General features: G+C 44.5%; 1 protein-coding gene across 3 annotated transcripts in view; it reads right to left on the bottom strand.

Moving 5' to 3' along the window:
• Positions 1 to 26,736, bottom strand: part of LOC137379731 (DENN domain-containing protein 5B-like) — a 299,114-nt gene that overhangs the window by 20,413 nt on the left and 251,965 nt on the right. For 2 of the 3 annotated variants that reach the window (XM_068051032.1, XM_068051031.1), the window contains 7 exons: positions 20,960 to 21,091; positions 18,571 to 18,723; positions 18,363 to 18,441; positions 14,622 to 14,703; positions 8,433 to 8,561; positions 5,380 to 5,501; positions 23 to 168 (listed from right to left, as the gene is read on the bottom strand). In XM_068051032.1, coding sequence (XP_067907133.1) covers positions 23 to 168; positions 5,380 to 5,501; positions 8,433 to 8,561; positions 14,622 to 14,703; positions 18,363 to 18,441; positions 18,571 to 18,723; positions 20,960 to 21,091 — 843 coding nt within the window. The remainder of the gene's footprint in view (positions 1 to 22; positions 169 to 5,379; positions 5,502 to 8,432; positions 8,562 to 14,621; positions 14,704 to 18,362; positions 18,442 to 18,570; positions 18,724 to 20,959; positions 21,092 to 26,736) is intronic. The other variant, XM_068051033.1, reaches the window with a different exon arrangement.

The following is a 26,736-nucleotide window of genomic DNA, read 5'->3' on the forward strand; positions in this document are numbered from 1 at the left end:
AAGAGCTGTGCAATGTACCAACCTCAAAAGTCATTTCCAAAACGTTCTTGGGGACCTGCATCACCCCAGTGTCCCCCAGCTCACCCGACACACTGATCCAAGGATTGGAGGTAGTGATAGAGTTACTCAGCTTTTTGATGGGAATAATGACAGCTCTGTATGGGATCACTGCAGAAAGCAAGAACAGATGTAGCAGAAATCATCATAAGAACAAATATAAGCCTGCTTTTAACTTGCCACACAGAACAAACTCACCCATCCCTTGCTAGATTGGTACATAAAGCTGTTCATATATTTATGGCTTAGTGGCTAACACTTGTGCCTCTGGGTCAGGTGGTCATGGATTCGAGTCCTACTCCAGAGACTTGAACACACAATGGCTAAAACTCCAGTGCAGCACAGAGGGACAGCGACACAGTCAGCGGTGCCATCTTATGAATGAGATGTTAATTCAAGGCCTCATCGGCTGTCTTGGATGAATGTTAAAGAACCCAGGCACAATTTAAAAGAACAGGAGAGTTCCCTCTGGTGTCCTGGCCAACATGTATCCCTCAACCAACTCATAAAATACAGATGATCCGGTCATTATCACAATGCTGCTTGTGGGAGCTTGCTATGTGCAAATTGGCTGCTGTGTTCCCTACATTACAACAGTGACTACATTTCAAAAGTATTTCATTGGCTGTAAAGCCCTTTGGGACACGCTGAGATCGTGACAGGTGCTATGTAAATCCAAGACTTTCCTTTCCTTTCTATCTTCATTGCCAGGTAGCAAGGTATGCAGTACTCCGACTGCCAATAGCACACTACCAGTAGAAAAGCAGTAGGGGAGGGGGGGACTGATCCCTCCCCACCGGGGTCAAGACTGTCCCTGGGCACAACAGCTCCCTCCTTCTGCCTCTCTCTCCTTGAAACCTACATCTTTGACCAAACTTTTATCTCATTATGTGGCTTGGCGTCAAATCTTATCTTATACTGCTCCTGTGAAGAGCCTTGGGACATTTTACTATGTTAAAGGTGCTATATAAATGCAAGTTGTTGTTGTGGAGTGATTGAAGGAGATCTAACCCTGGGTACAGGAGGTGGACGGACTATCTTTCTATTCGCCCTGCAATGAATTTAATAAGGTCTGGCAGCAGCTTCGTAACAATCAGGAGAGCGCCCATGATGGCCGTGTATTCCCCCCTCAGGGCAATGCCCATTGTGATTTTGGAAGCCCTTTGAGAGACAAGATTTGAATCACAGGGTCTAATTCCTCGCGGTTGCATTATGTTATAAAGCTACCTTTCATCAAAAATGACCTTATTTATTGAGTGGACTGAAGCCACAGACTGAGTTTTAAAAAGGCTGACAAATAGTTTTTTTAACTGGCCTAAACAGCAGTTTGTAAAAAGGCCAAACATTTACATGAGTTCACCTTGCAAATTACAAAGCTATCAGAAAGGATTCGGGCTGTCTGAACCACCAGAACTATCAGTTTAAGCGAGTGTAAATGACCCATTATCTGAACTTGCAGACATTCAGACATAATCTGTTTATCCAGGTTGGTGCGGACCTGTCAGTTAAACTCATCACTTTAGACAATGGACCTGGAATGAGGGTTTCCCAGCTTGCTGTGACCATATTTGGTAACTGGCTAGATTGTGACTAGAGGTCATGTGGTTGGAAGCTAACCCTTTGTGTTGGAAAGAGACTGCTTCTCCAGAATCAGTCAGTCACAGAGACTATGAGTGGGTAACAGCGAGACAGAACTCGTGGTCCCTCTCTCTTTCTCCAGCCATACTGCAAGCGTGTATCCTGCCTGTATATGACCAGCCAAACATCGGAGGCAGCGTCTTCAACGTAAACCAAACAGCTGCTGACTTCAAAGGAAAAAACAGAGATCCTCTGTCAAGACTAAATCGGCTCTGCGCGGAATCCAAGGAAAATCACTGAGCACAGCCTGAAATCATCCAATGCATCAACCTACAGGATTCATATATGATTGACTTTCTTTTGGATACTCAAACAAATTAACCTACCCTTCCTCTTTGTAACCTACTTCTGTGTATGTGTGAATCTCTTGGGTGCATGTATGAGTGAGAGTTGGAGCATTTTATTTTTATTTATCGGGAATTAACAATAAACACTATTTCCTTTTCCTTTAAAACCTTACAAGAAAACCTGTCTGTGTGTATCTTTTACAGTCACAGCACTTAAACAGTTAGACAGTCACTAAATTGACAAGTAAATTCTTTTTTAAAAAAAAACCTGCAGTCAACCGAGAGGCAGAATGAGAAGGAAGCCATTCACTCACTTCTCACCTGGCCTAACAGTTATGTATATGGGAAAATGGAGCTTAAATCACAGGACTCAGCTGTGAAAACACCACCCTACCTGAAAGAGCCCTCCATTGTGACTTTAAGACTACTAAGTTTGACTGCTAGGCAAATTAATATCTGAAATAGATAGGAACATGATTAAATAAGAGAAATCCACTGTCCCAGAAACGGGTCCTCCTTTACACAGTAATCTGCAAACTGTAACGGTTATATAATTACTGTGTTCACAGCTGTGTACTGGATTGTTCAGGCAGAAACAGACAGATTATTCTGGGTTTTTAAATGGGAAAATTTCTGTTTGCAGTTTTTAACGGTAAGATCATGGTTTGTGTTTCGCCCCCATTGGATAAGGAATCAAAAGAAGATTTGCATTTACATAGCACCTTTCACAACCTCAGGATATCCTAAAGCACTTTACAGCCAATAAAGTACTTTTGAAGTGCAGTCGCTGTTGTAACGTAATGGCAGGCAAGTTGTGCACAGCAAGATCCCACAAACAGCAATGTGATAATGACCAGATTATCTGTTTTAGACATGTTGGTTGAGGGATAAATATTGGCCAGGTCACCAGGGATAACTCTCCAGTTCTTCTTCAGAATAGTGCCAGGGGGTCTTTTATGCCCACCTGAAAAGGCTGATGGGGCCTCGGTTTACTGTCTTATCTGAAAGATGGCAGCTCTTGACAGTGCAGCACTCCCTCAGCACTGGAGCGTCAGCCTGGATTATGTGCTCAAGTCTCTGGAGTGGGATTTTGAACCCACAGCCAGCTGGCTCAGATGTGAGAGTGCTACCAACTGAGCTAAGGTGAAAAGTTAAAGAATTCAAAGTGGGACTTCTCTTCTTATTCATCTTACCCATGAAGGTTGTGGCTCAAGCTGGGTTACTGTTCCGCATGCACAGAAAACCCTCTTCAGAGTGCCCATTCTCAGTGCATTAGCCCTGCTAGGCCCAGCAAGCTGACCTGGTCTTCTCTCTGCCAAGATCCACAACAAGTATATTGGATAGCCATTAGGAGAAGGCTTAATCCTTCCCCCATTTCTAGGTCAAATATATATCATTGCATCCAAAGTGCTGTTGCAGGTGATAATAGATAACGCAATAGAGACTAGGTAATTGAGCACTGGATGTACTGATCTGTATACACTGGGTAGTGTCTTTCCATAACAAGCTATCGGGTAAACTATGACTTAATGTCAGCACTTTAGAGCTCAATACGACAGTAGCAGCACACTGTGGGCTCATTTCCTCTACAAACCAACAGTCATCATTGAACACTGTATGTCCAGCTGATCTAAAACATATTCAAGATCCCAGATGAAGGCCAGCCCTCAAAATAAAGTACACAAGCAGACTCAAAACAAAGAAAAGGGAAGGGATGAAGTGGGAAGTAGCAATTAGGTCATTGCAAGTTTGTGTTTAAGGGACTGTGGATTGAGAAAAGAAGGGAAGACTGAGTTCCAGAGATCTGAGGACTTGGGAAAGGATGAGTGGGAGTCAAAGATTTCAGAAGAGGGAGAATATTGGAATAACAAAATAACCATCTTATTTTGCTGCACAACAAATGTACTCAGCAACCAAAGTGACCGGAGTAAAAGTCCTGGGCATACGCAGGCCAGAGACTGGCACCATGTTGTACCACAGACATTTGACAAAATTACTGACTCAGCCACGGACGTGGGGGCGATTAATTTGTATATAAATTGTACAGCCAACCTAATACCATCAAAACACAGCCTGATTGAAAACCCATTTCTCCCTATTTAGTGAGTACCTGGCACTGCTTTTGTTCGCACAAGTAGTCAATGTCTGCGCACACACTTAATGTAGCAATGTGGAGAATCCAGATAGATGTCCATCTGTCAGGTGTGACCTTGACCTGTTTCGCTCCCCTCTCGCTCTCTATCTCTCTGTTAATCCCAATCCTCTTTCTGTGTCCATCTCTCACCCCTCTGTGTTCTTCTCTCTCCGTCGCTTCTCTCCCCACTTTCTCTCCCCATTGTGTCTATCACTCTCCACCCTGTCTCTCTGTCCCCATCTCTCCCTCCCTCCCCCCTTTGTGTCCATTCATCTTCCCCCCTCTCTCTCTTCCCCCATGTCCATTCATCTCCGCATCTCTCTCTCCCCCTCTCTCCTCTCTCTCTCTGCCTCTCCCCCCCTCTTTCCCTCTTCCCCCTCTCTCTCTCCACAACCGCACCCCCCACCATGACAGCTGCAGAGAGCGGAAACTCTCCCCAGAACTGCTTTGGGATTGTTCAGTTTTATTAAAATTCATAACCGGCAGTTTCGCAGCTGACAGGAGCGGGAACAGTGGCTTCTGAACTCAGGACTAGTTCAGGGTTTTCGGCAGGCTTTTAAAAAAAAAATCGGAACCCGTCAAGAAACCCCAAACTTATCCTGAGTTCGGAAGCCGCTGTTCCTGCTCCCAGCACCCGTCAGCTGTGAAACTGCCAGCAGTGAATTTTTTTTACAACGGTCTTGTCTGGAAAGAAGTCAATGGGAAATTTTTCATTCCTAAAATTAACAGTCATGGACCTCAAAATTTGTACCATGGACACTGGTGTCAGTGTACAGACACGTTGCTGACCCCTGGCGCAGGATAAAAATGAGGATGAAGAGTTGGCAAGTAGTGGTGAGGTAAGGCCAGCTTTGGGCCTTCAAAGATGTTTGTAGGAGAAAGGAAAACTGAGGGAGGTGAGGAGTGTTACAGTTTTGTGTTCTGGGGAAAGAATGAGATAGTCAAAGATGATGTTTGAACTTATAGAATCTTATAGTTCAGAAGGAGGCCATTTGCCCCATCGTGCTTGTGCCAGCTCTTGGGAAGGGCTATCCAATGAGTCCCACTCCCTCTGCTCTTTTCTTACAGCTCTGCAAATTCTTCCGTTTCAAGTATTCATCAGATTCCCTTTCGAAAGTTATTATTGAATCCACTTCCACCACTCTTTCACATCATGCATTCCAGAACTTGTTGTGAAAGAAAAACTCTAATTTCTTCGCTGGATTTTATAGCAATTATTCCAGTCCAGTTATTATGTCTTGATCTGTCACTGTCCCGACTTACTGATTGTCGTGAACACACTCGTAAAGCAGAAGTAGTCCACAGCATTGAGCGACAATAGGTGGTAAAGGAATTGCTCCTTCTCATCCTCACAGCGTAGGAAGGCATAACGCTTGTACAACTTCCTGTTAATGAGAAGGAAAGACGGTCAACACTGGCTAAACGATAACTCCTCTGACGGCAGATCAACAAAAGCAGCAACGACTTGTGTTTAACATAGTAAAACATCCCAAAGCACTTCACAGGAACACTATCAGATAAAATGTGACACTGAACCACATAAGGAGATGTTAGGACAGTTGACCAAAAGAAGCAGGTTTTAAGAAACCGACTTAAAGGAGGAGAGAGAGGTGGAGAGGTTTAGGGAGGAAATTCCAGAGCTTTGGGCCTAGGCAGCTGGAGATGCAATGCCAATGGTGGAGCAAATAAAAGCGGGAACGCTCAAGAGGCAAGAATCGGAGGAGTGCAGAGATTTCTGAGACTTGTAGGACTGCATGATCTTATAGAGTTGGGGGAGGAGGTGTGGGCGGGTTGAGGTCATGCAAGGATTTGAACACAAGGATGCGAATTTTAAACTTGAACATTATCAAGTTCCCTTGGTCTGCCTGACCATCAGGTAGATGAAGGTAAAAATTGCGAAAAACCCATATCTTCACACTCTCATTTCCTTGTTCCCTTACCTGCTGAAGCCAGTAACTTGTTTTGTTTTTCCTCATAAGTATGACACGGTGTGGTGTTGGATAACGAATATAATAGGGGAAACTGCTTAGCAATACAGACGTCAGTATTTATATCGCTGTAGTGTGAGAATGTATTGTGTGTGATAGAGGCTAACACTTGGTTTCGATTAGGTCATTAGGATTCCGCAGGGATTCCACACAATAAGCAGGAGATGCCAGGTTAATGCAATTTAAGAAGCATCAAAGTGCTTGTGTAAGAATCGGAGCTAGTTTGGAGCCAACTTGTCTACGTTTCAGCTGTTATCATTCTGTTCCAGTGTAATATCTATAACAATGAAAAATTGTGCTACCTTATACATAAATTACAACTACATTCTAGTGAGAATGGAGTGTACTTGGTGTGACCTTGCCACTTACTGGTGTAGGAGCATATGACACAAGAAGATCACATGACAATAATCTCAGAATTGATAGGTTGAGAGCAAGTCATCTGACATTGTCCATCTAGGTGTATAAATAAGTTCCGAAGAAGGGTCACTGACCCGAAACGTTAACTCTGCTTCTCTTTCCACAGATGCTGCCAGACCTGCTGAGTGATTCCAGCATTTCTTGTTTTTGTTTCAGATTTCCAGCATCCGCAGTATTTTGCTTTTATTTATATAAATAAGTTATGCTGTGTTGAGAACTTAGTTGGATTGGTAAGTAGTTTACAGGCCCCGGTGGATATCCTACTAGTAAGTATATAAACATTAACTTGCTTTTATTAATATTGACAGAAACTAAAAGCAACAAAGTTGATTTTTCGGTGACATATGACCCTATATAATTTAGATGAATCTATTTGGTTGATCTAACACATGGGTGCTACCATTTGCCTATAGCACAAGTCAGCTGAGGCCAAAATCACCCAACTCCTGGCAACAGACTACAGACAGAGGTCTAGGAGAAGGCTGCCTTGAAGCTCGAACCACTAGAAAATGTCATACGATACAGGAAGACTCGCAAAGGAACTTGGGCCAAAAATAGGAAACACTGGTGCAGAAAAGCCACAGGGTTCCATGATTCCCATGGATAAAGACTGGGATTAATGGGTTGAGTCACCGGTTGTTTGCATTCACCAAATATAAACTGGTTACTCCTAGTTAGTATTAGAAAGGTCGCCTCTCCCACCTAAAGCTGCTACAGAGTGTGCAGAAGTTGACTTTTCTCATTTTGCTACAGTTCTCCGTACCAGAACATGAACAAGTTAGAAATGAGAAGAGCACTTCAGTCCCTCCGCTGATCTGACATGAGTTGTGATAAGATTAACTGAGAAAAACTATTTCTATTGGAAACAAATCAGTAGCTCGAAAGGTGTAAATTTATCTTGGCAATAAGAACCCTCTTATTCTGATGTGCAACAACTTCACTCTACATCTACAGTGACCTCAGCGAAGGACCCCGGTCTAATGCAGGGAAAAAACAAGGATGAACAGAGCAAGTCAGAAGGGAAATAAATCAGAGGTGACACCAAGTTTGGGTCTTAAAAGATTAAATCTGGAGGAGAAAGTGAAAACTGAGGGAGAGATGTGTTTTCCAGTTCTGAAGTCCTGCAAGCGAGTGAGTGAGTAGGAGGCAATGTGATGGGTGTTGAGCGAGAGGTTGAGAGAATTTTATTTAAATGCAGATTTTTATTAGGGCATGGAATGCCCGACTAGATATGGTGGTGGCAGCAGGATCTATAGGAGATTTTCAAAGGAAAGTGGACAAAAAAATTGAAAATGAAAAATGTAAGGGTGGAGTTAGTGGCTATCTTATTCAGCCAGTTGGCACAAGCACAGCGGGCAGAATAGCCCTCTCAAGTGTCAGCTGTGGCTCAGTGGTAGCACTCTCGCCTCAAAGTCAGAGGTTCTGGCTTTAAGTCCCACACCATCAGCACATTATCCAGGCTGGCACTCCAGTGCAATATTGAGGGCACACTCCATTATTTGAGATGCTGTCTTTCAGATGATATGTCAAACCAAGGTCCTGTCTGCTCTCTTTGGTGGATGCAAAAGATCCTGTAGCATTATTTTGCAGAAGAACAGGGTAGTTCTCCCCTGGTGTCCTGGCCAATGTTTATCCCTCACCAAAACAGATTATTTGGTCACCATCACATTGGTGTTTATGGGATCTTGCTGTGTGCAAACTGGCTGTCACGTTTCTACATTTCAGAAGTATTTCTGTAAAATGAGACATCCTGAGGTCGTGAAAGGCACTAACAAAATGCAAGTCCTTCCTTTTCCTTCTGTGCTGTAAATTTCTATGATTCTTACAGTTTGCCAATGAACAAGAGTGAACTCTTCAACTGTTGAAAATTAAACAGACATAAGCAAAGGATCAATCACTTAAACCTACTTGATAAGACCTTGGTTGAACATGAGCTGCTTCAGTTGTTGAGAAAGCACCTTCTTTTCAAGGGACAGCCTAATCCATGCTCGGGCTCGGCCTACATCCGTCTTGATCTCACTCATGTGTTGGACATGTCTGAAATATTAAATGGCATTCAATTTTTAAAACTAACATTTTCTTCTTCGTCCCTCTGATCATCTCTCCTTTTATCCTGCCTTATGGAGCCATTGGCCATGATGTTCTTGGGTTTGCATTTGGGGTGGAGTTGGGTAAAGGAATTAGCCAGTGAGCTATAACTCAACAGGTAGTCCTCCTGCTACTGAGTCAGGAAGTTATGGGTTTAAATCCCATTCCAGAGATTTAAGCACATAATTTAGGCCGACACTCCAGTGCAGTACTGAGGGAATGCTGTGCTGTCTTCTCGACGAGACAATAAACTGTCCTCTCAGGTGGCTACAAAAGATCTTATGGCACTATTCAAAGAAGAGTAGGGGAGTTCTCTGGGTGTTCTGGACCATATTTATCTCTCAACTAACATCACTAAAACAGATGATTTGATTATTATCACATTGTTGTTTATGGAAGCTTGCTGTGCACAAATTGGCAGCTGTGTTTCCCACATTACAACAGCAAATATGCTTCAAAAAGCCCTTCACTGGCTGTGAAGTGTTTTGGGACATCCTGAGGACATGAAAGGTGTTATATAAATGCAAGTTTTTCTTTCTTTAACAGATGGTGAAGGTGACACATGCCAAATTATTTATAACATGTTGACGTGAGTTCCTGAGTGCAATTCAGCAGCCATCAAAAACTGTCTGTTGCATTGTTTATTAATGAGGGTGTTCGGGGTTTAATGAGCATTCCCTGTTTGAGTTAACGGTCCTAAATAACAAGAGCCTCTTATATTGCAGGGCTGCCTCTTACAGTGATCTCATGGTAATGCTACAGTATAAAATATGAGGGCAATGCAGTTAGTTCACAATTGACAGCAAAAGCAACTAAAGGGCAATAAAAGTGACAGCCCACAGCACTCCAGGGGTTACACTGAGTAATTCAGCTTCTCCTAAGCCACTGTCTCTCATAGTACAAGAACAGGAAAAGAATATGGAGGAACTGGAGAAAGTGCAAAAAATGATCTACAAAGATGATACCAGAGCTGAGAGAATACAAGTATCAGGAGAGACTGAACATACTGGGATTCTTCTCTCTAAAAAAAGAGAAGGCTGAGGGGTTATCTGATAGAGGGTTTTAAAGTATAAAGAGGTTTGATAGGGTAGAGTAGAGATGTTTTCAATTGTGGGGGAGTTCAAAACTAAAGGTCATAAATATAGAAAAGTTACTAATAAATCCAATAGGGATTTCAAGAGAAACTTCTTTACACAGACTGTGGTTGGAAGCTGGAATTTGCTACCTCAAGGAGTAGTTGAGGCAAATAGCACCGATGCATTTAAGGGAGATATAGATAAGTACATGAGGGAGAATTGAATAGAAGGTTATGCTGATAGGTTTAGATGAAGTAGGGTGGAAGGAGACTCATATAGAGCGTAAACACTGGCATAGATCAGTTGGGCCGAATGGCCTGTTTCCGTGCTGTAAATTCTATGTAACTCCTTTCAGCTGTCCAGAGAGTGAGTGAAACATTAAATCGATCAGTTAGATCTGTTCAGTTCGAGCACTTTTTCTTTATGCATTTCATGGGATGTGGGCGTCACTGGCCAGGCCAGCATTTATTGCCCATCCCTAATTTCCCTTGAGAAGGTGGTGGTGAGCTGCCTTCTTGAACTGCTGTAGTTCATCTGGGGTAGGTACACCCACAGTCCTATTAGGAATGGAGTTCCAGGATTTTGACCCAGCGACAGTGAAGGAACGGCGATATAGTTCCAAGTCAGGATGGTGTGTGGCTTGGAGGGGAACTTGCAGATGGTGGTATTCCCACGCATTTTCTGCCCTTGTCCTTCTAGGTGGTAGAGGTCGCGGGTTTGGAAGGTGCTGCCTGAGTAGCCTTGGTGCGTTGCTGCAGTGCATCTTGTAGATGGTACACACTGCTGTCACTGTGCATCGATGGTGGAGGGAGTGAATGTTTGTGGAGAGGGTGCCAATCAAGTGGGCTGCTTTGTCCTGGATGGTGTCGAGCTTCTTGAGTGTTGTTGGAGCTGCACCCATCCAGGCGTGGAGAGTATTCCATCACACTCCTGACTTGTGCCTTGTAGATGGTGGACAGGTTTTGGGGAATCAGGAAGTGATTAACTCGCTGCAGGATTCCTAGCCTCTGACCTGTTCTTGTAGCCACAGTATTTATATGGCTAATGCAGTTCAGTTCCTGGTCAATGGTAACCCCCCAGGATGTTGATGGTAAAGAATGCAGCGATCGTAATGCCATTGAATGACAAGGGGAGATGGTTAGATTCTCTTTTGTTGGAGATAGTCATTGCTTGGTACTTGTGTGGCACGAATGTTACTAGCCACTTATCGGCCCAAGCCTGGGTATTGTCCAGGTCTTGCTACATTCCTACACGGACTGTTTCAGTATCTGAGGAGTCACGAATGGTGCTGAACATTGTGAAATCATGAGCAAACATCCCCACTTCTGACCTTATGATTGAAGGAAGGTCATTGATGAAGCAGCTGAACATGGTTGGGCTGAGGACACTACCCTGAGGAACTCCTGCAGTGATGTCTTGGAGCTCAGATGATTGACCCCCAACAACCACAACCATCTTCCTTTGCGCTAGGCATGATTCCAACCAGCGAAGAGTGTTCCCCCGATTCCCAGTTTTGCTAGGGCTCCTTGATGCCATACTCGGTCAAATGCTGCTTTGATGTCAAGGGCAGTCACTCTCACCTCACCTCTTGAGTTCAGCTCTTTTGTCCATGTTTGAACCAAGGCTGTAATGAGGTCAGGAGCTGAGTGGCCCTGGCAGAACCCAAACTGAGCGTCACTGAGCAGGTTATTGCTTAGCAAGTGCCATGTGATAGCACTGTCTACGACATCTTCCATCACTTTACTGATGATTGACAGTAGAATGATGGGGTGCTAATTGGCTGGGTTGGATTTGTCCTGCTTTTTGTGTACAGGATATACTTGGGCAGTTTTCCACATTGACGGGTAGATGCCAGTGTTGTAGCTGTACTGGAACAGCTTGGCTAGGGGCACGGCAAGTTCTGGAGCACAGGTCTTCAGTACTATTGCCGGAATGTTATCAGGGCCCGTAGCCTTTGCAGTATCCAGTGCCTTCAACCGTTTCTTGATAGCACGTGGAGTGAATCGAATTGGCTGAAGACTGGCATCTGTGATGCTGGGGACTTCAGGAGGAGGCCGAGATGGATCATCCACTCGGCACTTCTAGCTGAAGATTGTTGCAAATGCTTCAGCCTTGTCTTTTGCACTCATGTGCTGGGCTCCCCCATCAATGAGGAGCCATCTCCTCCAGTTAGTTGTTTAATTGTCCACCAATTCATGCTTGGATGTGGCAGGACTGCAGAGCTTAGCTCTGATCCGTTAGTTGTGGGATCACCTAGTTCTGTCTTTCGCATGATTCTTACCCTGTTTTCTTAGTGCAAAAGGCTTAAAGGGGGAGGAATTCTTAAAATGCATACAGGAGAGCTTTTTGCGACGTAGAAAGTCCTACAAGAGAAGGGGCAGTACTAGACCTAATCCTAGGGAATGAAGCTGGACAAGTGGTAGAGGTATCAGTGGGGAGGCATTTTGGGGATAGTGATCATAACTCTGTAAGATTTAAGGTAGTCATGGAAGAGGACAAAGACGGGCCAGAAATAAAGGTACTGAATTGGGGGAAGGCCGATTTCAATTTGATAAAACAGGATCTGGCCAAATTGGACTGGGAGCGGCTACTTGTAGGAAAGTCTACATCAGGCCAGTGGGAGTCATTCGAAGAGGAAATAGTGAGAGTTCAGAGCCAACATGTTCCCATTAAGGTGAAGGGTAGGACCATCAAGTCCAGGAAATATAGAGTATTGGATCAGGAAAAAAAAGGAGGCTTATGGCAGATTCGGAGCACTGAAAACAGTGGAGGCATTAGAGAAGTATAGAAAGTGTAGCAGGGTACTTAAAAAAGTAATTAGGAGAGCGAAGAGGGGACATGAAAAAACATTGGCTGTCAATATAAAGGAAAATCCTAAGGCGTTTTATAAGTATATTAAGGGCAAGAGGATAACCAGGAAAAGAGTAGGGCCCATTAGGGACCAAAGTGGCAATCTGTGTGTGGAGCCGGAGGACATAGGTGAGGTTTTAAATGATTACGTTTCATCTGTTTTCACTGTGGAGAACGACAATGTAGGTGTAGAGATCAGGGAGGGGGATTGCGATATATTTGAACACATTAACATTGAAAGGAAGTATTAGATGTTTTAGCAGGCTTAAAAGTGGATCAATCTCCAGGCCCAGAAGAGATGTATCCAAGGCTGTTGTGTGAGGCAAGGGAGGTGATAGCAGGGGCTCTGACACAAATTTTCAGATCTTCTCTGGCCACGGGAGAGGTACCAGAGGATTGGAGGACAGTGAATGTGGCACAATTATTCAAGAAGGGTAGCAGGGATAAACCAGGTAATTACAGGCCGGTGAGTCTAACATCAGTGGTTGGGAAACTGTTGGAAAAAATTCTGAGGGACAGGATTAATTTCCACTTGGAGAGGCAGGAAATAATCAGGGATAGTCAGCATGGCTTTGTCAGAGGAAGATCGTGTCTAACTAACTTGACTGAATTTTTCGAGGAGGTGACTAGATGTGTAGATGAGGGTAAAGCAGTTGATGTAGTCTACATGGACTTCAGTAAGGCTTTTGATAAGGTCCCACATGGGAGATTGGTAAAGAAGGTAAGAGCCCATGGGATCCAGGGCAATTTGGCAAATTGGATCCAAAATTGGCTTGGTGGCAGAAAACAGAGGGTCATGGTCAAGGGTTGTTTTTGCGAGTGGAAGCCTGTGACCAGTGGTGTACCACAGGGATCGGTGCTGGGACCTTTGCTGTTTGTAGTGTACGTTAATCATTTAGACGTGAATATAGGAGGTATGATCAGTAGGTTCACAGATGACACGAAAATTGGTGGTGTCGTAAATAGTGAGGAGGAAAGCCTTAGATTACAGGACGATATAGATGGGCTGGTAAGATGGGTGGAGCAGTGGCAAATGGAATTTAATCCTGAGAAGTGTGAGGTGATGCATTTTGGGAAGACTAACAAGGCAAGGGAAAATACAATGGATGGTAGGACCCTAGGAAGTACAGAGGGTCAGAGGGACCTTGGTGTACTTGTCCATAGATCACTGAAGGCAGCAGCACAGGTAGATAAGGTGGTTAGGAAGGCATATGGGATACTTGCCTTTATTAGCCAAGGCATAGAATATAAGAGCAGGGAGTTTATGATGGAGCTGTATAAAATGCTAGTTAGGCCACAGCTGGAGTACTGTGTACAGTTCTGGGCACCACACTGTAGGAAGGATGTAATTGCAGCGGAGAGGGTGCAGAGGAGATTCACCAGGATGTTGCCTGGGCTGGAGCATTTCACCTATGAAGAGAGACTGAAAAGGCTAGGGGTGTTTTTCTTAGAACAGAGAAGGATGAGTGGGGACATGATTGAGGTATACAAAATTATGAGGGGTATTGATGGGTTAGATCGGAAGAGACCTTTTCCCTTAGCGAAGGGTCAATAACCAGGGGGCATAGATTTAAGGTAAGGGGCAGGAGGTTTAGAGGGGATTTGAGTAAAATAATTTTCACCCAGAGGGTGGTTGGAATCTGGAATACACTGCCTGAAGGGGTGGTAGAGGCAGGAACCCTCACAACATTTAAGAAGTATTTAGATGAGCACTTGAAACGCCACAGCATTCAAGGCTACGGGCCAAGTGCTGGAAAATGGGACTAGAATAGTTAGGTGCTTGATGGCCGGCACAGACACGATGGGCCGAAGGGCCTGTTTCTGTGCTGTATAACTCTATGACACGCAAGTAATCTTGGGTTGTAGCTTCACCAGGTTGACACCTCATTTTTAGATATGCCTGGTGCTGCGCCTGGCATGCCCACCTGCACTCTTCATTGAACATTACATGAAATATTACATTTTGTAAGATTACTTCCCACCTCCAAGATGGGCTAGCTGTTAAAAATATTTAGTGTATGTGTGTTGAGCTGCTGGTATAATGTGCTTTGTAACGTTGTTCAGACTCGTTGTCGCACTGTACCTCATGTCATGGATGAGGGAGATCCTGAGGGTCGGCAAGTTCAGTCCCGAGTCCGACCTTCGCCTTTCCAGCCCAGCTGCAACTGTGAGAACATTCCGGAAAAGCAAAAGGCAATAGGGAAGTCAGAGTCCAAACTCGGAGGGAGATTGATCACAAATTATACAATGCCCGTATACAAATAGTAATTTGGTAGTACAGAACTTGAGTATTGCTGAAAATAGAGACATGTTGTCAAAGCTTTTCGTCTTGCACTCATCAGGACAATCCGCAAGATTACCAATGTAAAGGAAAACAATGACTTTATACTGTATGAGAAGAGAGTGCTGATTGGTTGGCAAGTGAACTCTGATTGGTAGAGGCATTGCCATGGAGAATGCACCAGTTTACCGTGATTGACAGTTAACTGCCAAGCGTTGTTTGAAATTTAAACAAGGCAGCTTGACTCTGATTGGTTACGGCATTTCCCTGAGGACTGAACCAGCGAATGGCTGCCACTTATTTTGTTTAGCTGAAACAGGTGCAATGTTTGTACATGTTCTTTCTGTCTGCAAAGAACAGGGCTTTGTGTATTAATAATGTAGCTTTCAGTACGCCCAAATGCGCCACACTGTGAGCCCCACTGACAATCTTAAATTGGCTGTCAGTGTAATTCTTAGCACACTGAGGATTATTGAGCAAATGTTGTTCAATCGCGGAATCACATCTAATGTTGGACACTATGTATTGAACTTATGAACGGGCCTAAGGCCCTGAAAAGTGCTCAGTCTACCTCAAATTACCCTGCAAGGGTAATGTATCCCAAAAATTTGAGCAACAGGTGAAGCTAGCTGTTTCACGCTGCTACTATGCAGTAGCAACACATGTGGTGTTCGCCACTAGGATGATGCCGTCGAGCCAAAAAGACGTCTTGCCTATCACACAAATGAGTAATGTGATATATGAATTTCAATGCCAGTATGATGCTAGGTATATCGGCTGTACTTCCCAAAGACTGGCAGATTGTATCAAACAACACGTCCCTTCCACTGTTTGCAACGGGCAAGGTACAGGCTGTACCCAACCAGCCCGTGCTTGCAAAACTCAAAACACAGTGTCCAACATTAGATGTGATTCTGCGATTGGACAACATTTGCTAAATAATCCTCTAAGAATTGCTAAGTGTGCTAAGAATTACGCTGACAACCAATTTAAGATTGCCAGTCAGGCTTGCAGTGTGGCTCATTTGTACATACTGGAAGCATCTATTAATACACAGGGCCCTGTTCTTTGCCGACAGAAAGAACATGTACAAATGTTGTGCCTGTTTCAGCTAAACAAAATAAGTGACAGCCATTCGCTGGTTCATTCCTCAAGGCAATGCTTCGACCAATCAGAGTCAAACTGCCTGGTTTATATTTCAAACAAAGCTTGGCAGTTAACTGTCAGTCACCGTAAACTGGTGCATTCTCGATAGCAATGCCTCTACCAATCAGAGTTCACTTGCTTACCAATCAGCACTCTCTTGTCTTACAGTATAAAGTCGCTGTTTTCCCTTACATTAGTATTCTTGCGGGTTGTCCTGATGAGTGCAAGATGAAAAGCTTTGACAGCATGTCTCTATTTTCATCAATTCCCGTATGTTAAATCCTTCTTTTAATGGATTAATACTTAATAGCTCCTCAGTCATTGTTACAAAGACATTACCAGAAAGCCATGTGTGTGATCATGAGGCAGGTTTAGATCGAGGTGGTTTCAGCTGGGAGGATTGCCAACCCTCCAGGAATTAAACATTATCTCCAGGACACTGCTATGAGAAACCCAGGAGAAAAATCACAGGGCATTAAAAAGAGGTTGTGTGCATATTTGAAAATCATTTTCTTTGGAAATTTTTGTTTATTAGTTGTAAAAAAATTGGAGATGGGAGTAAAAAGGCTTTTTGCCTGGGCATGGTGGCTGGATGCAGCAGGTCATGTGATGAAACTCCCAGGAATGCGTCCAGCCAGAGTTGGTAATTGTGGGCTGAATTATCCCAGCCCCTCGACATCATGGGTCACGGCAGGGCGGGGGGGGGGGCCCCGTAAAATTCTGCGGGGAGAAGCCCACCTCGACCCCCGACGTTGAGAAGTGCCTGCCGCATATTGCCAGCGGTGGGGGGACTTCGGTGCGACCCCACCCCCCCACCTCTTGGCGGCGGCCATCCTACACCGATTTTACAGCTGCCGATCACAATCTGCGCACCTTCAGAACTCCATACGGAGTTCTGAGGCGAGACACTGGTGGGAAGGGGGGAGGAATAAAATTATCAGGGCGCGAGGTGTGGGGGAGCAGGGAAAACACTTTTTATTGGCTTTGGGGATGGTGGGAAGGCGTTGAAGGGAAAATGTGAGAAGGTTGCAGGGGGAAGTTTCGGGTTGGGAATAAAGTAAATTTTGGAGTGATAGCCTGAAAAACAAACATGGGAGTGGGGGGGCGGGGGGAGAGGGAGGGGGTGGTGTGGGAAAGGGACTCCAGCTTTTATTTAATTTTTTAATTGCAATATTAAACACTGTGCCTTTAAAATTTCAAATTTCTTCTAAGGGCTTGAAGCCCTTTAAAAATGGCTGCACCTGCATGGAGGCGCTGGATGCCGTTGCCAGGGACGCGGCGGCCGCCTCCTCTATGTCATCGGGGGCGGCAGCTCCGCCCCCTCCATTTAAGTCAGCCCCTGCGTGTAATATCAGGGGGGCTGTGCAGCGGCGCTTCCATGTTGGAAGGCCGCCGCTTTCACAGGGCTCCGCCGCGGAGCGCTGATTAAACTCAGCCCTCTATTTCAGCTGTTGCCATGAGTGTGGGCCTAATAGTTTGGGCAGAACAATCCCTGCACCAGAATGGTGAGGTCTGATAATTTGGCTTTGGGCCTGATTTCCATTGCTCAGGTGGATTGGTGACAGGAACAGGCAGTTCACAAGTGACGCATGATTGACGAATCATAGCAATCAATCTTGATCAATTAGTCTACAACTGACCCAGACATGAGGTGGGGAAAAATCCCAACAGTGGAGAGCTTTGGGAACCATAGGTCCAAAGTCACCTGTAACTCAAGTGTGCTTGACTTACCACTTGACATGTCTCAAATTCCTTATTTACTATATCCCAAAGTGTTATTTTCTTGAACCAATCTAATTTTCATTTGAATGAATCAACATTTTCTGCTTTCACTGTCTCCCTGTTGCATAGATTGACCACTCGCTTACTGAAATAATGTTTTCACAGAGTAGTTTTGAATTTATCCTCCTTCTATTGCAGGCCACATCCTCTGGTTCTACTGTTCTGGGCAAATTGAAAGAGCGTGTCATGATCTACATTAGCTCATCCCTTTAGAATCTTAAAAACAGCAAACTGTCACCTCTCAATCTTCCCTTTTCCTTTGAGGACATGCCCAATTTACATAATTACTCCTCATGGATTAGTCTTTCCAGCCCCTCAATCGTTCGGGTTGCTCTCTTCCATATTCTTTCAATCGCTGCAATATCATTTCGTACCATGGTGATCAGAATATTCCAAGTGTGGTTGCACTAATTATTTAATAAGTGGCGGGATCATCTCACCATTTTATCTCAATATTGACCTTTTAATGCATCTAATTTGCTTTACTGCCACTAGCATTGTTGCAATAGCTTCAATCTACGGTTAATCAGGACCACCCAGATCTCTCATTTTCCATGCACATTATTTTCTTTCCACTTATGTGATATCACTTCTTGCAAACAGACATCTGCTCACCTGGGGTCTCCACTGTCGCTTCTCGCTTCTGCTCACTGTCCTGGTAGTGAAGCAGGTGGGACCAGAGCGCTGATTTTCCCTGCAAAAAAACAAAGGAAGGGCAAGTGCTGAAGATGCGATTTACTGGCTGTGCTAAACCCAGCACTCAAACGGCTCATGAAAGTGCAGTATAATCTGGGGAAGGTCAGAGCCCCTCTGGATAACTCACCTGTTTGATAAGCAGCCCGTGACTCCAGATTCTCTCCAATAGGTCACACAGGCTGGCTATCAATGTGTTCTCCTCCAAGCCAGTAATGTTGGCCTCTCCATGTCCCAGCTCCACGGCTTCATGCCCCATCTTTTCCACCAACATCCGTTTGGTCTGCAATAGAGGACATCCAAATGAATTCAAACCATCCTGATACTTGTTAAAACCAATACTTGCACAACTGAGAACATGCTAGGACAAGAAGAAAAAAAATTCAATGATAAAACTTTAGTTAACCTCAAAAGAGACGTGGCCTTCTTCCCTCCGCATGCCCAGGACAGCCAAGACCCCTCTGTCCACGAAATGGGAAACTCCAAACCAAATAAAAAGTAAAGGGAAGCCTCAGAACTCTTGCATTTGCCTGAGAAATATTTAGCTGAGGTTCAAAGGAACATCAGTAGACCATTCAGCCCCTTGAGCCTGTTCTGCCATTCAATTAGATCATAACTGATCTGTACCTCAACTCTATTTACCTGCCTTGGTTCTGTAACCCATAATACCCGTGACTAGCAAAAATCTATCACTCAACTTGAAATTTTCATTGGACCACCAGCCTCAATAGCTTTGTGAGGGGAGTTTTCCAGATTTTCACTCCCCTTTGTGTTAAGAGGTGCTTCCTTACATCACCCCTGAACAACCTAGCTCTAACTTTAAGACTAATTCCCCCTTGTTCTGGACTTTCTCACCAGAGGAAATAGTTTCTTTCTACCTCCGCTATCAAATCATTTAATCATCTGAAACACCTCAATTAGATCATCCCTTAATCTTCCACACTCAAGGCAATAAACTTCAGATTTTTGCAATCTGCCCTCATGATTTAACCCTTTCAGCCTGAGGTCATTCTGCTGAATCTGCTCTGCATCCCCTCCAAGGTCAATATTTCTTCCCTGAGGTGCAGTACCCAGTTGCGGGCTAACCAGAGCTTTATACAACTGTAGCATAACTCAAACCTTTTTGTATTTCAGCCCCTTTGAGATAAAGGCCAACACTCTATTAGCCTGTTTAATTTTTTAATATACCTGACAACTAGTTTTTCGTGATTTCTATACATGGACCCCTAAACCCCTTGGTTACTTCACAATTCATACTTTCTCTCCATTTTGTGAAAAGCTGAGACCCAGGTAGCGATCCCTGGAGGACAATACTAGTCACATCTTACCTCATAGAGTGCATACCCATTAGCCCTACACTTTGTCTCCTACCTCTTCACCGATTCCTTACGCTGTCAATAGGTTGCCTCCATTCCAGGTCCCCACTCCTGTTAACTATCCAGCAACTGCCAGCTTGACTCAGTTAAGAGTGCTTTTCCTCAGAACCCCAAGGTTGTTGGTTCAAACCCAACTTCAGAATGTGAGCTTATAGAATCAGAGAATCATAGGATGATGCAGCTCAAAAGGAGGCCATTGTGCCCTTGCTGGCTTTTTGGAGCAGCTATCCAATTAATTCTACTCTTCTGCTCTTTCCCCATAGCCCTGCAATTTTTGCCAGTTCAAGTATTTTTCCAAATCTCTTTTGAAAGTTACTACTGAATCTTCTTTCACCACCCTTTCAGGCAGAGCATTCCAGATCATAACTTTCTGCATTTTTTCCCCTCATGTCACCTCTGGTTGTTTTGCCAATAACCTTAAATCTGTGTCCTTTGATTATTGACCTTTCTGCCACTGGAAACAGTTTCTCCTTATTTATTCTATCAAAACCTTTAAAGATTTGGAACACCTCTATCAAATGTCCCCTTAATCTTCTCTACTCTAAGAAGAACAACCCCAGTTTCTCTAATCTCTTCACTTAACTGAAGTCTTTCATCCTTGGTACCATTCTACCAAATCTCCTGTGCGCTCTCTCTAAGGCCTTGACTTCCTTCCTAAGTGTGGTGCCCAGAATTGAACACAATATTCCAGCAGGGGCCTAACCAGTGGGTTTAGTATAACTACCTTGCTTTTGTACTCCATGCCTCTATTATCAAAGTCAAGGATCCCGTGTGCTTTTGTACCAGTATTCTCGACTGGTCCTACCACCTTCAACGACTTGTGCACATACACCCCCTGGTCTTTGTTCTTCAATCTTGGCTGACACTCCAGTGCAGCACTAATGGTCTCACGCGTCCTGGTAAACAGAAGGTCCATCAAGGCTTGAGTAACAAGCCCTGCTGATTAGGCAGCATCCACCCCACAGCCCTCTAGCCCAAAAGCACCGACACCAACATCAGACCAGCTGAGATCAGAAATTAAACCTCAGGACTAGACAAGGAAGGGGAAGGGGGAGGGGAAGAATTAACTGAATCGTTCATCTGCCCCAAATCTGTTCTCTGATCTTTGCCTATGTATAATTGAAAGCAAAACAACTGAGTTACCTTAATGCGACATTCTTTAAGCAGACCTTCTACAAACTTCCAGTTGGTCTGTGCAATGACAGCGGGTGACAGATCAGAGAGTTTGGGTTGCCGTACGCTTTTTCCTATACTCCGGGCCTCCTGGATGTATTTCTGTTAACAAGAACAGATATGTTTAAGGCCACTTCTTCCTAACGTTTGACGGACATCTGTGAAATCGCACACTCCCATATCAGAATGCAAATGTGTGCTGGGAGGAGAGCGGTGTGGTTAGATTTTTCTTTAACATGCAAATTACTGGTCGATCCAACTTTGCCCAGGCCTTCAACATCGCTCCTGTATGTGGGAAGGATTCTGCAGTGACTTTCTCACACTCTTGGACTTGACATCTGTTAGGTCAACTCTATTCTCCAAACTCTCTTACTCCCCATTGAAAATACTCTTGTTCATAGTTTATGGACACTAAAATGCCCAGTGCTCCTTTGAACCTTCCTTCCTTATACTTCAAAAGCTACACACTCTTCTTTCTCCCTCAAGACTCAGTGCAGTAAAATCACCAGTGATTTTGTGAGTGGAAGCCTGTGACCTGTGGTGCACCACAGGCATCGGTGCTGGGACCGTTGGTGTTTGTAGTGTACATTAATGATTTAGACATGAATATAGGAGGTATGATCAGTATGTTCGCAGATGACACAAAAATTGGTGGTGTCGTAAATAGTGAGGAGGAAAGCCTTAGATTACAGGATGATATAGATGGGCTGGTAAGATGGGCGGAGCAGCGGCAAATGGAATTTAATCCTGAGAAGTGTGAGGTGATGCATTTTGGGAAGACTAACAAGGCAAGGGAAAATACAATGGATGGTAGGACCCTAGGAAGTACAGAGGGTCAGAGGGACCTTGGTGTACTTGTCCATAGATCACTGAAGGCAGCAGCACAGGTAGATAAGGTGGTTAGGAAGGCATATGGGATACTTGCCTTTATTAGCCAAGGCATAGAATATAAGAGCAGGGAGTTTATGATGGAGCTGTATAAAATGCTAGTTAGGTCACAGCTGGAGTACTGTGTACAGTTCTGGGCACCACACTGTAGGAAAGATGTGATTGTACTGGAGAGGGTGCAGAGGAGATTCACCAGGATGTTGTCTGGGCTGGAGTATTTCAGTTATGAAAACAGCCTGAAAAGGCTAGGGTTGTTTTCCTTGGAGCAGAGAAGACTGAGGGGGGACATAATTGAGGTATACAGAATTATGAGGGGTATTGATGGGTTAGATCGGAAGAGACTTTTTCCCTTAGTGGAAGGGTCAATAACCAGGGGGCATAGATTTAGGGTAAGGGGCAGGAGGTTTAGAGGGAATTTGAGGAAAATAATTTTCATCCAGAGGGTGGTTGACATCTGGAATGCACTGCCTGAAGAGGTGGTAGAGGCAGGAACCCTCACAATATTTAAGAAGTGTTTAGATGAGCACTTGAAACGCTACAGCATACAAGGCTATGGGCCAAGTGCTGGAAAATGGGATTAGACTAGTTAGGTGCTTGATGGCCGTCACAGACACGGTGGGCCGAAGGGCCTGTTTCTGTGCTGTATAACTCTATGACTCTAACTTTACCCATGCACCCAGACCCAGATTTTTGTGGCTACGGACAACCATGGAAGGCGGCAAATGAAAATATCAGCTTCCATCAGGACTGGTGACACAACAATAACTTTCATTTATATAGTGCTTTAACATAGTAAAATATTTATTTCGAGATACAGCACTGAAACAGGCCCTTCAGCCCACCGAGTCTGTGCCGACCAACAACCACCCATTTATACTAATCCTACATTAATCCCATATTCCCTACCTCATCCCCACCATTCTCCTACCACCTACCTATACTAGGGGCAATTTATAATGGCCAATATTCCCACCATTCTCCTACCTACACTAGGGACAATTTACAATGGCCAATTTACCTATCAACCTGCAAGTCTTTGGCTGTGGGAGGAAACCAGAGCACCCGATGGAAACCCACACGGTCACAGGGAGAACTTGCAAACTCCGCACAGGCAGTACCCAGAACTGAACCCAGTTTGCTAGAGCTATGAGACTGCAGTGCTAACCACTGAGCCACTGTGCCGCCCAAGGCACTTCCCAGGAAAGCAGACAAAATTTGACAATGAGCCACACAAGGACAGCTTGGTCAAAGAGGTAAATTTTAAGCTAGAGAAAGAAGTTAGTGAGGGAATTCCAGAGCTTAGGGTCCAGACAGCTGAAGGCATGGTCGCTAATAGTGGAGTGAAGGAAATAGGAGATGTACAAGAGGTCAGAGCTGGACCAGCACAGAGAATTTGGAAGGGTACAGGACCGGAAAAGCTGATCGAGATAAGGAGGGGTGAGTGCACACTTTGAACACAAGGATGAGATTTATTAATTTAAGGCATTGTTGGATCGGGAGCTAATGTAGGTCAGCGAGCACAGGGGTGATGATATTCCGAAGCAGTGCATCTCTAATTTTTGGTACCTCAGCTGCAGTGTAAACGCCTCCCTCTCAACCCACCTCCCCCTTAGTCACTGAATCTTCCAACAACCTAAAGGAAATGCTATTCTCCCTGTGACTTACCTCACTGGGTAATCAGGGTGTGAAATAAACATGCTTTCACTTCACACTGCCAGAAATATCAAATAATTAAAGTTTAACAAAAATAATTTTGCTAGGAAAAAAGGAAATAACTTCCATTTCTATAACAGCTTTCATGACCTCAGGATGTCTCAAAGTACTTTGCAGCCAATGAAGTACTTTTGAAGTGCAGTCACTGTTTTAATGTAAGAATGACATAGCTCAATTTGCAAGTCCCACAAATAGCAAGATGAAATACGGCCAGACAATCTGCTGAAATGACCTTGGCTGAAAGATAAATTATGGCCACGAGACTGGGGATAACACCCCTGCTCTTCTTTGTATGGTTTCATTGGATCTTTTACATTCATCTAAGAGAGCAGGCGGGGCCTCGGTTTAACCTCTCATCCAAAAGACAGCACCTATAACAGTGCAGCACTTCCTGAGTAATGCATTGAAGTGCCCCAAGTGCCACCAATGAGCCACAGCTGACACCAGACTGGCCGGACGCAGCAGCATGCTGTTTCCCTGCAGTGAGCTTCCAATGTCTGTCATACTCAGTGTTCAAGTCACAACTCGAGGCAGGTATCCCTGGGGGCAGACGGGGACCATGGAGGGAGAGAGAGACCCCATCTGCCCCTCATACAACATTCAGCGAAGTGGGGAGATCAGCCAGGCCAGACATGATGCAAGATGACCATGTCGAGAGAGGAGGGAGGTAAATAAATACAGAAATGAAAAAAAAAAACAGGTCTCCTCATCACTGCTAGATTTTCTACTACCTTACAATACTCAATACACAAAGACAGCTTACCTTATCTCATTGACACAAATATTCGAGGCTAGAGGGATGATCTAACTGAGGTGTTTAATATGATAAAAGGATGGACACAGAGAAATTATTTCCAGATCCTGAAAAAGTGAGCGCTATCTTAAAATTAGAGCCAGGTCATTTAGGAGTGAAATCGGGAAGCACATTTTCCACACAAAGCGTACAAGGAATTTGGTAACACCACCTCAAAAGAGTGTGGATGATGGGGTCAACTGGAGCTTTCAACACTGAGATATTCAGACATTGTTAGGCAAGAGTATCAAGGAATATGGAGCTAAAGTGGGTAGATGGAGTTGAGCTGTGGATCAGCCATTATCGAATTAAATGGTTGAACAGGCTCAATGGGCTGAATGGCCTCCTCGTGTTCCTACGTTTACATTAGAAAAGGGCCCTGACCGACTGAATGGTAATAACTCACAGGAAGGCCCCTTTTGGTTCCACTACTTAGTGGTTTAAATGGCTGATCCAAAGAGACCAGGAAGATCCCAGGCCTTTGAAGAATTAGGTGCTTGCAGCCATGGCAGCAGCCAAGGAAATTACAAATGGCCTCAACTAGTGAAGGTAAAATCGGCCAGGATTCTTACACCTGATCACCATCATTGACTCCAGCTCAAAGTGCATGAGTCTGATTGTGTATCTGAGAGTGCGTGTGTGTGTCTGTGTGTACTCACATAATTTGAGGGAGAGCAGCAAGGGACAGGAGTGAGGGAGAGGGACAGGCATGAGGGGGAGGGAGAGGGGAGGAGGGAGGAGAGAGAGGGAGTAAGGAAAGAGGAGAGAGAGGGAGGAAAGAGAAGGAGTGAGGAAAGAGGGGGGAAGGAGAGAGACGGGGAGGGAGAGGACAGACAGGGAGGGAGGAGAGACGGGGAAGAGGAGAGTGGGAGGGAGGAGAGGGGGCAAAGGAGAGGGAGAGGAGAGAGGGGCAGGGAGAGAGAGGGAGGGAGAGGACAGAGGGGAAGGGAGAGGAGAGAGGGGGAGGGGAAGGGTGAGGAGAAAGGAGGAAGGAGGAAAGGAGAGCAGTGAGAGAGGGGAGAGAGGAAAGGGAGAGGGGAGAGGAAAGGAACAAAATAAAGTTGGAGAAAATGGGGAGGAGAAAATAGGGATGGAGGCAGAGTAAGATAATAGTCTCTGGCCCACAGCTAATGACAATCTGTAGACCTGACAATATTTTCAGATAGCCTGTGTTTCTAGTGACCTCTTCAACTTCCTTGACTCCCTAAATCCTTCCTGTGTGACAAACAGACTTTTCCTGTTTTTGTTACTGCATTCTCACAAAATTGGATTTTATTCACTGCTGATTCACTCAGCTTTATGGAAAGAAGTATCAACATGGAATAGGTAAAATTTCTTGTAAACCTGTCAGCAATATTGTAGCATTGTTTGGTCAAACAGCAGCAGGTCAAAGTTCAAGTGCAACTTTGCAACACATCAAATTAGTTTAATAATGAGAAAGGTCTGAGTGGGGAGCACTGCAGGTAGGTTATAGGGTGAGCAACCGTCAAAACAAGTCTCAGAGAGTTGGAGTAAGGTAGATGCAGATTTGGTGATTGGAAATCTAGAACCACTGCTACGTCAGAAAGTGCAAACGCTCATGCATGCGTGACCCCAGCTTCTAATGTAGAAATTAATAAAGAACCCTTTTTGGAACAGATGGGATGCGAGTCACCTCTGTTTGTCTATAAAAAAAAATGGGTTTGGGTAGGTTTACGCCAGCTCCAAGCAGGCATGGTGCCCATGGCACAAAACCACTGTTCAGTCAGCAGCAACTGGCACTAAACTGGCAACATCAGTCTGAGATGGGTGGTGTGGAAATAGAAATATAACTTTGGCTATGTGGCGCTTTTCTGATTTGAGGTTGAGACTCATTGTTGGAGCTTAGTAGAGCGCATTTTGCTCAGCAGCCAACACTAAAATGGTACGGGAGCTTGAAGGATTAAATTATGAGGCCAGATTGCTTAAACTGCACTTCCCTTAAATACAGGAGATTGAGGTGGCAATCTGATTGAGGTGTTGAAATGTTAAAAGGATTTGATAGGATAATTACAGAGAAACTGCTTCCTCCGCAGAAAGCTGACATGGACTCAATGGGCCAAGTGGCCTCTTTGTGTGCAGTAAATGACCCTATGATGGGGAATTGGGGAATCCAGAACAAGGGGACCTAATCATAAAATTAGAGCTGGGCTATTCAGGAGCGAAATCAGGAAGCACTTCTCACACAAAGGTCAGTCGGAATTTGGAACTATCTCCCCTCGAATGTTGTGGATACTGGGACAATTGGAGCTTTCAAGACCCAAATTAACAGATTACTTTGTTAAGTAAGGGTATCAAAGGATATGGAGCAAAGGTGGAAAAATGCAGATGAGGT

This window comes from Heterodontus francisci, chromosome 18, assembly GCF_036365525.1.
Source record: "Heterodontus francisci isolate sHetFra1 chromosome 18, sHetFra1.hap1, whole genome shotgun sequence".
NCBI classification, from domain to species: domain Eukaryota; kingdom Metazoa; phylum Chordata; class Chondrichthyes; order Heterodontiformes; family Heterodontidae; genus Heterodontus; species Heterodontus francisci.